This window comes from Tubulanus polymorphus, chromosome 1, assembly GCF_964204645.1.
Source record: "Tubulanus polymorphus chromosome 1, tnTubPoly1.2, whole genome shotgun sequence".
Taxonomy (NCBI): Eukaryota; Metazoa; Nemertea; class Palaeonemertea; order Tubulaniformes; family Tubulanidae; genus Tubulanus; species Tubulanus polymorphus.
Genome location: NC_134025.1, coordinates 28,568,812 through 28,578,958, shown reverse-complemented (window position 1 = coordinate 28,578,958; position 10,147 = coordinate 28,568,812). Strand labels below are relative to the sequence as shown.

At 35.6% G+C, this 10,147-nt stretch overlaps 1 protein-coding gene and 1 long non-coding RNA gene across 3 annotated transcripts; both read right to left on the bottom strand.

Moving 5' to 3' along the window:
• Positions 1-51: 51 nt before the first annotated feature.
• Positions 52-3,496, bottom strand: LOC141912802 (tubulin--tyrosine ligase-like protein 12). Of its 2 annotated transcripts, none has more exons than XM_074804204.1 (14): positions 3,407-3,496; positions 3,016-3,171; positions 2,760-2,896; positions 2,398-2,562; positions 2,133-2,320; positions 1,917-2,053; positions 1,624-1,814; positions 1,329-1,544; positions 1,133-1,244; positions 901-1,052; positions 744-825; positions 594-662; positions 381-519; positions 52-293 (listed from the first exon to the last, which is right to left on the bottom strand). In XM_074804204.1, the coding sequence occupies exons 2-14, from the start codon at positions 3,169-3,171 to the stop codon at positions 148-150; spliced, it is 1,890 nt and encodes a 629-aa protein (XP_074660305.1). In that variant the 5' UTR covers positions 3,407-3,496; the 3' UTR covers positions 52-147. The 2 variants fall into 2 exon arrangements, with proteins under 2 accessions (XP_074660305.1, XP_074660314.1); XM_074804213.1 differs by having other exon boundaries at positions 1,917-2,047.
• Positions 3,497-6,815: 3,319 nt separating this feature from the next.
• Positions 6,816-8,798, bottom strand: LOC141915133 (uncharacterized). The gene is made up of 6 exons (XR_012620916.1): positions 8,710-8,798; positions 8,437-8,631; positions 8,013-8,259; positions 7,751-7,938; positions 7,536-7,663; positions 6,816-7,452 (listed from the first exon to the last, which is right to left on the bottom strand). It is a non-coding gene; the product is annotated as an uncharacterized LOC141915133 (long non-coding RNA).
• Positions 8,799-10,147: the final 1,349 nt, after the last annotated feature.

Below are 10,147 nucleotides of genomic sequence, written 5' to 3'. Positions count from 1 at the left end.
TCCTATATTAATTGCACAGAACTAAAATGATTTAAAGAAATGTTGCTCTTTATTGATAAATATTATCAAGTGCATGAACATTTCATACATGCAGTATTCAGATTCTCCGCTCTGTATGTTATTTACAGATTAACGTGTACTGGGTGTTTAAAAGAGTGGAACGACATTCGATTCCTGTCCTAGTATCAGTGTACTCAGTACATCATTGAAGAAGAATGGGTGGTATTTGCAGGCGCGTTCACAGTCCGGGGAAAAGTTGACCTCGCACATCATTGGTTGAATTATCTTCTCACCTGTGATTGAAAGACACGTGATTCATGAATGTTAACAAGAAACGATTTTCTTATCATTACATTGTACTATTAAGAGAGTAATTTTACCTTTCGAATCCTGATCCCACTGAAGCATCAGGTCCACGGCATACATTGCCCGTGACTGGGGATATGGACACAGACCTTGCGGTGGTTCTACGCTGGAAGCACTCTCAAAAAGTTGTCTTATCATATCAAATATACTCTCCTGAATAGAAAGCGAATTTCTATGTAAAACACCGGATATAAAATTTTGCAATAAAAGATTAGATTCTACTTTACCTCAATTTTCTCCCAGGAAAAGTCAGGATATTGAGATTCAAACATAGGTATGAATTCATCGTAATGAATCTGAAAATTTCAAACACAAAACATAGGTTAGAATATGTACTTAATGTACTATGTTGAATCGAGATACAGCAAAATCTATACCTGCTTCAATTGTGCTTCTTCAGCATAATTCATTACTGTAAAGTGCTTTTCATAGTCTTCAAAACTATCCAGTGAAAACGGTCTGAAATACATCGAACGAAATCAACAAATATGTTCAGATGTAAAAGTGTTTGACTGTTTAGAAATTCACACTCACTTGTTCGCAAATCGGAGCCAGAATATTTTATAAACGTGCACCACCAGGGGACTGACAGACGACAACAGCACAACATATCTTATATCAAATTTAACATCACCAACTTCAGGTCGATGGAAGAGCACAGGATCATGAATATACTTGCATGCTACCTACACACGCAAAACAATTATATAAATTACACAGTAACATGTATAGTATATTCAGATGTTAGGCCTAGCTATCTACTTACTTTTGGTCCCGATTCAGTCATTCTTATGAGCTCATTCAAATTGTTCGTTATGTGAATATCCATACTGCGAGCCATATTCCATGGTTTACAAATCCAATGGTTATCAAGCCTCCTAAAATCACCAATCATACAGTTGTTTCTAATTCATTCAAAATGAATCATCAGAATCAGGTTACATGAAATCTTAGAGACCAACCTCGTTTGTCGTTTGATGAAATACGTCACCAGTTGAGGAAGCTCCTTCTGTAAATTGTAAGTCACTGGGAGCCATTTCGGACCAAAATGTTCAATTGTATTCGCATTATGCCCGGGGCTCCTAAACGCAGTTATAGCCATTAGATCTTTTATCGTGAGAACTATTTCATTCGGGAACTGACTGATAATTTTCTTCGGATACTTTTCTGATAAAGTTCTGTAACATAAGATGCGAATAACATCATCAAATACCGAGAAAGAGATATTCAAAAAATTATCTTATGAAATCCACATACCGAAAGTTCTTATAATGTTTACTGAACCACATGACATCAGCATCAGCAGGATCATCGACTAACTCGAATCTATCATCAGTGAGATGCGCTTTAAGATTTTCATCATCGGAATAAACATGTACACTACGATCCCGACTAAATACCACACGATCAGCATCCATTACAGGCAAACTTTCATCGACGTTATGAGCCTATAGAGTACAGTCATTGGTTGAGGATATTTGAAACAGAATATGCCATAGATTTTTTCAAAAACAATAAGGATTGAACAATAAATATGTGTGTTTACTTACCGCAAAAAATTCATCTGAAAAATCCACATGATCAATACTACCATCGCTAAAATTATGAAATTTCCAAGGAAGTAATTTCGTTTTCCTGAGCACTGTGTCTGTTATATGACTTCCTACGTAGTCTCTGGTAACTTCATCTTTCAAATAGAATAACGATGAAATAGAAACATCGCTAATTAACTCGTGTTAAACGCTGTGAATTGGTTTTATATTTACCTCCTTCGTCCAGCGGTTTCAGAGGCCACATGATCGAAAACGAGATATTTTGCGAAGCGTAGTAAAATGGTACAACCTTCACAGTAGGGTCATCTGAATGCGCAATTTTAACACCAAATTCATCCATTATGTACCAGATAGGTAAGGACTGCGCGTCATTTCCACCCAATGTGTAGGTTTGATTGTAACTGAAATATAACAAAATTCATCTGTTCAATTCGGAATTAGGCGAACACGATTGAATCGTATCCTCCTGAAAACTTACCACCACATTTTATCGAGCACCTCGTCGACGAGGTCATTTTTACTTTTACCCTCGTCGTCAATATCCATCATGTTTGCCATTCTTTGTAACATGTTGTCATATTCTAAAAGTTGTTGTTTAGCGGTGTTTAATCTATACGTCCACGCATGATCTATCAGGTATATTCTGTTAAAGAAAGAATTCATATCATTGAAAATAAAGTTCAGAAAATACTGCGAACTTAATTCACTTAAGAGTTTCTGCGCTGTCATTCTAAAGAAATAAGGTTTTCAACCACCAGTGATTATTTCTAGCTATAGGTAAGTCTGAATACCAGCTTACAGATTTACCTCTTCAGTGGGTCGAGGAGCCGGGCTACTTACTGATTAGGATCATCCAATGAGACTCCATCAGGATCTGTAGTTATAACTTTCCATGTATAGTTACTTTCATCATCCTCTTCATCTTCATCAACTATTACATGTTTCATTATTTGAAATGCGTTGCCCGCATCATATATCTAAATATATAGGACCATCATAATGCATTCATTCATCATTGATATTTCCTCAAAACACGACAATTCTAGATTTCAAACTCAAAGGCTTAACCTCGATCCTTTAGTTAATCAAGACTGACCTCTTTGTCCAGTTTCTCGTGAAGTCGCTTCCAAAGGTGTTTCGGTACGAATTCTAACTGTGTTTTGTGCGATTCAACAAATTGTTCATACGCAGTTTGTGACGGTACTGGAGGTGTGTGAGGCATAGTGTCTTCTTCTTCTTCATAGATTTTCATCTGAAATACAATAGATGAATGATGCTAAACTTGCCTAAATCGACAACTAATTACATGCTGTTCATGGTTGATTGAATTGAACATCTTACCTTTTAGTTTTATTAGTTAGTTTTTAGTTCAATTATTTAGTGGTTTTGGCCAAGAAACCTCTCACAACGATCCCAGAAATATGGTTAATGGAAGAACGGTAGTTAAGACGTATTCACTAAAACAGTCAAAACAATTTGGGACTTACGCATTCAAGCAAATAATACTGGTTCACATGCCCAGGCCAGGTCAGGCACTCGACCGTAAAACTCTCCACAGATCAGCACGTGTGTTCCGGTTCCGCATTGATGTTTACATTTCATTGATCGGGTTCGAAACCCTAAATTAATCAGGTTTTCGCGTATTGCAACGAGTCCCCAAATTAACCGAAGACTATCGTGAAGTGAGCCTATTATTCCGGCCTCGTATTCAGATATAGTGTGTACACACTGAACAGCTGCATGTAGATACTGGTTGATGTGAAATGTATAACCTAACGCTTTGACCTGACGAAACGACGATCATTCAATGAAGTCACGGGGACAGTAGAGTGCTCAATATATTTTTTATATAATTAATTATTGTTTAATCAAAATATGAATGATTTTCGTAAATTTCATAGATTCTCATCGAAATGTATCTTACATCAATAATGCCTGTTATTTCAGTACGATTGCGTGACAGGGTGCGTTATTTGAATTTTAAAATTCAAATATGTCTAAAAGTAAAACATAAGGCTACCTGAAAATTAATAATCCGAACGGGGAGACACCATATTGTTCAATTTGGTATTATTAATTAATGACTAGGCCTACGCGATGTCATGGCGCACAAAATCTAATGAAAGATCAAATTTCACTAAAACTAAAGCCTGAAAATTCATGAAAATGGAGCATTTGACGAAAATCTCTATTCCTCAAGTTAATTTTCAAAACATATGTCTTGATTTGTTCATTGTAAAAAATACGCGTATTTCAACGCACGATTGCATCATGGCTCAACATTTAAAAATTAAAATTCAAAATCAAATTTCTCTAAAACTAAAGCCTGAGGCTTTCTGAAAATTGGTATGTTATTTAGGAGACTCTATTCTTCAGGTCGATGTAAAGCAGATGTCTGTGCATTGATTTGATCATAGTTAAAATATGCGTCATTTCAAGCCAAATTTCTCTAAAACTAAAACCTGAGGCTTCCTGAAAATCTAGTATATTGTGAAGGACACTCTATCCTTTAAGTTGATTTAAGGCAGATGTCTGTGCATTGATTCATAGTATAAAAACGCAATATTTCAATACACGATTACATCATGGCGCGATATTTAAAGATTAAAATTCAAAATCAAAATTCTCTTAAACTGAAACCCGAGGCTTTCTGAAAATCTAGTATATTGTAAAGGAAACTCTATTCTTTAAGTTGATGTAAAGCAGATGTCTGTGCATTGATTTGATCAAAGTAAAAAAACGCAATATTTCGATACATGATTGCATCATGGCGCGATATTTAAAGATTAAAATTTCAAAATCAAATTTCTCTTAAACTGAAACCTGAGGCTTTCTGAAAATCTAGTTTATTGTGAAGGACACTATATTCTTTAAGTTGATGTAAAGCAGATGTCTGTGCATTGATTGGATCATAGTTAAAAACGCGTCATTTTAAACACGATTGCATCATGGCGCGGTATTTAAAAAATTAAACTTCAAAATCAAATTTCTCTAAAACTGAAACCTGAGGGTTACTGAAAATTAAGTATATTATTAAGGAAACTCTATTCTTTAAGTTGATGTAAAGCAGATATCTGTGCATTGATTTGATCAAAGTAAAAAAACGCAATATTTCGATACATGATTGCATCGGCGCGATATTTAAAGATTAAAATTCAAAATCAAATTTCTCTTAAACTGAAACCCGAGGCTTTCTGAAAATCTAGTATATTGTGAAGGGGACCCTGTTCTTTAAGTTGATGTAAAGCAGATGTCAGTGCATTGATTTGATCATAGTAAAAAAACGAAATATTTCAATACACGATTGCATCATGGCGCGATTTTTAGGCCACTTGGGGAACACAAAGTTTTGTCCCAAGTAGGCTACCGGTGTATTGATTTCACTTTTCGCAAAGAACGAATGATGTTATTGACACGATCTTGGTATTTGGTTTATGGCATTGATTATGCCTACTACTTGGCATTCCTAAAGTTGGATGAGGTGTTGATAATTTTATGAGATACCCGCACGATTGATTGGGGGAAAACTTAGGTCATTTCTCAAACATTTGTTATTCATAATTTACAATTTGTCATGGTACTGGTTTTGGGAATTTTTTTGAGACAGATTGGGAAAAAATTCAGGTAATTATGATTGAGAAAATTGACGACTCATGTAGGCCTACGTAGCGGAATGGCTGTGAACGAAAATATGGCCTTATAGCTCGGCTGGGGGTCATATTTGTAAACAGCTCATTTCTATAGCGACCGGGTCTGTAATGGTAAAATTGATCACGATTTTAAAAAAAAGTCATGCACAGGGACAGGGTAGATAGGCGGCCGGCCGGGTCTACTTTTAAGCTCGGCAGAGCTGAGAAACAAGGTTCCAAATCAATTTTTTAGCCTTAGACATGCTTGCAACTGCTGTGATGATGAGATAAACTATTTAAACGATAAATTAAAGCCCCTTTTAAATTTTTCGGAAGGCATTGGAGAGGATGGCTAGCCACCCTCAACCCCTAGATCCGCCCCTGCTACAGTAAACCGGCCGCCCTACTGGAACTAGAGACCCGCTAGATTGGCACTATAGTTGCGGTGAAAATCCGAATGAGGTTTACTGTAGTTTTCTATCACCTAATGTATCAATAAACTGGAAAATATAATCCCAGGGACTATCAAGTTTAAATGTGCATGAGTAGACCGAGTTCTAACTAAAATCTATTAAAACAAGTGAGCACAGGTGATTGTACGGACAATAGATTGAGTTTGAAAGTGTCTGAGTCCGAGTCAATACTATAATTGATTAGTGTGATTCGAGTTAAAGAGCCGAGAGCCGAGTCAACTGTAGATCACAGAAAAATAACAAAAACAATTTGTAGTGAACAACTAAACCACGAATAGGTTTTAGTTGTTGTGATTAATAGTTCTATATGTATTTACATGTAAACAAAGGTCAACCAATTATCAAACACCAATCACAAGCCTTTTAAATCAATTAAGCAACACAAAATCAATATAATTCATCAATGTAACAAATAAAAGACAAGATAAACTGGTAACGTAAGTACTTTCGACCTCGTTTTACTATTCTACACCAAGTTGAGAATACAGCTCCTCTAGGAATCGATCATGTCATTTCATAGAAATAAATATGGTATTTACAAAAACAAACGAGTTAAAATGCATTGTAATTAACCAACACCGACAGAAGTCAACACGAAGAAATCAAGGTCATCATGTCATGTCGATATTCAAACACACTATGGAACTGACTGCTGCATTTCAGTTCGACCTCAAAACAACATCAACAATTCTTTAGAAGCGATCAAAGATATTCTAACTTGTTTTATTTAAATCAAAATAAATAAATAAATAAATCAAAAATCTCAAATTGAACACATATATTCATACACACAGTCAATTGCACACACAAGAATTCTCAAAGTCTTAACACGCAGAAGAGTTGTCCAAGTTCCAGCAACGCATTAAGAGTTCTCCAAGTTCGAGCAACGCATTAGAGTAATCCAAGTTTCAGTAACGCATTAGAGTTCACCAAGTTCCAGCAACGCATTTAGAGTTCTCGAAGTTCCAGCAATGCATTAGAGTTCTCCAAGTTCTAGCAACGCATTAGAGTTCTGGAAGTTCCAGCAACGCATCACAGTTCTCCAAGTTCTAGTAACGCATTAGAGTTCTCCAAGTTCTAGTAACGCATTAGAGTTCTCCCAAGTTTCAGCGACGCAATAGAGTTCACCAAGTTCCAGCAACGCATTAGAGTTCTGGAAGTTCCAGCAACGCATCACAGTTCTCCAAGTTCTAGTAACGCATTAGAGTTCTCCAAGTTCTAGTAACGCATTAGAGTTCTCCAAGTTCTAGTAACGCATTAGAGTTCTCCCAAGTTTCAGCAACGCATCTCGAAGTTCCAGCAACGCGTTAGAGTTCTCTTAGTTCCAGGAATGCATTAGAGTTCTCTAAGTTCCAGAAACGCATTAGAGTTCTCAAATGATTAACAGTCGCCATCTTATTATTAAATTAGATGTATCACACATTTCTTCGCCTAGAAGACAAATCAAACAAACATTAAAGGATATTTTAAACAATCAATAAAACATTTCAAGTCGTTTTTCTATTACAATATACCTGATTTATAGTCTGTTCAGATTCATGACTCATCCATTCTTTCATCCTTTCAACTTTGGAAGAATATTCATGTAAATCCCTGCAGGTATTTTTCCATCTTGTAGTAACGTAACATCTTTAGATATTTCCTACTTACAACATAAAAATTCAAAATATGAATAATTTTTTAATAATGTCAGATATGAAAATTGATTCATGTAATTTCAAAATTATACCTGATTTAAAGTCAGTTCAGACTAATGACTCGACCTTCCTTTGCAACTGTTCACTTTGTGACACTACTTTGTTGTTGACTAAGGCAGATAACTCAGTACTACTGATCTCAGCGGTGACATTCATCGAACTGATGCCTGGTGATTGTCTCATCTATAGTGACTCAGTTCTGTGGACCTCTCAATATTTGCTACAAGAAAACACAAAATATGAATACCGGCAATTTTCAATTTTTGAGATTTTTATATAATTTCAATATTATACCTGATTTATTGTCAGTTCAGACAAATGACTCGACGTTCCGCTGGAACTGTTAACGTGAGACTCTTAATTGTTACTTCGTTCCTGACTTAGAGGCAGATACAGCACAGCGCCACTGATCTCATCTCACTTGTGATCCTCTTATCTCACTGGAGACGCCCTGATCTTACCACATGGATAGACATAGTTCTGTACTGATCTCACTGGTGATATTCTCATCTCAGTTCAGTGGTAAACCTCTCAATATTAGCTAAAAGAAAACAAAATATGAATAAATTTAGATTTTGACACTTCTATAGTCAGTTCAATGACTGATCCTTCCTCTGGTATTGCATGTCTAATGATTTGCTACAAGAAAACATGTAACAGACCATCATAACGTTTGAGACTTTCCCAACAACAAGAAATCCATGTCTATCTAATATACCTCATTTATAGTCAGTTCAGACTAATGACTCGACATTCCTCTGGAACTATTAACCTTCCTTGCGACTCTGTAACTCTGTTGCTGACTTTGACGGAGATGAATCAGTACTACTGATCTCAGTGGTGACATTCTGATTCCTGGTAATTGTCTCATCTCTGGTGAGACTCAGTTCTGTGGTAAACCTCTCAATATTTGCTACAAGATAACACAAAATATGAATAATTTTCAATTTTGAGACTTTGAAAATTGATTTATACAATTTCAATATCATACCTGATTTAAAGTCAGTTCAGACTTATGACTCGACATTCCTCTGGAACTGTGAACTTTCCCCGTGACTCTTGTTCCTGACATTGAGGGAGATAACTCAGTACAACTGATCTGGCTGATCTGACGCTCTAATCTCTCTATAATCACTGCGACTTAATCTTCGCTATATTATTTAAGACATTGATAATTTCACATTTCATTTTTTCCATTTTACAATTAATCATTAACCTTGACTTTGAGGGATATAACTCAGTACAACTGATCTGGCTGATCTGACGCTCTAATCTCTCTATAATCACTGCGACTTAATCTTCACTATATTATTTAAGACATTGATAATTTCACATTTCATTTTTTCCATTTTACAATTAATCATTAACCTTGACTTTGAGGGAGATAACTCAATACAACTGATCTGACGCTCTAATCTCTCTATAATCACTGTGACTTAATCTTCACTATATCATTTAATCATTATTTAAGACATTGATAATTTCACATTTAATTTTTTCCATTTTACAATTAATCATTAACCTTTTATATTTTTGTCTACAAAATGGGTATCTAAGATTGTTTGTAGAATTAATGCTTTTCTATGACAAACACTGAAACATTATTACAAATTATATCAACACACAAACAAAGATAGATAGCACTGTACATGCTAATCAAGTTTTTAACCATGTGCATGGACCCGCGGGTGTGCATGTGTATACCCTGAAAATACATAAACACAATTTGTGTGTCTTTATGTATTTAGTGCCATTTCATGCAAGTGCTTTAGTGCATGGTTGCATCGGTGCAAAGAGAGACGTCAGGTACGTGCTTAGTGAGGAGACGTCAATTGTTTTCACCGGTGTTTATGATGATCGATCTTCACTTATATAGGCTATAATGGACAAGAGTTGGCTCCAATGTTTTGAAGTTTTATTAACTCAGGTTTAGAGTTTATCAGCATTCATAAAACGCTCTGACCCAGTTTAGCTGATTCAAGGGCTATCTAACACCTAGGCTATCAAGGGCTATCAAGCAATAACATCTTTGAATGTAACAATCTTAAAACGCAACTCCGTAATGTGATTATAAGTTGCTGATACAATATAGTACCAACACCAGTGAAATTTCAATGATACAACCACCACAAAGCTATCGATGGATAGCTGCGTTGAATATTTATAAATTTAAACGGTAAGTCGCGACAAGGGAGATCAGAAAACATAACAATCCCAATTCACCGATATATATTACAATTTATACACTGAACCAACACCAGCGACATTTCAATGATACAATCACCACAAAGCTTTCCATGGATAGCTCTCTTTTGAATATCTATACATTTAAATCGTAAATCCTTAACTCAATATCACCCCAAAACAGAGTGTTTTAATTAACATGCACCAGCAAGCAGCAGTATTGAAGGAGGCCATCAGTGATGTAT

What these genes read in the sequence shown, in the direction of transcription:
- LOC141912802 (XM_074804204.1), bottom strand. Translation starts at nt 3,171, where the DNA reads ATGAAAATCTATGAAGAAGAAGAAGACACTATGCCTCACACACCTCCA. An exon ending in ACGAGAAACTGGACAAAGAG is followed by an intron (nt 2,897 to 3,015) that starts GTCAGTCTTGAT and finishes CTATATATTTAG; the next exon opens with ATATATGATGCGGGCAACGC. An exon ending in TTTCCTGGGAGAAAATTGAG is followed by an intron (nt 520 to 593) that starts GTAAAGTAGAAT and finishes CTTTCTATTCAG; the next exon opens with GAGAGTATATTTGATATGAT.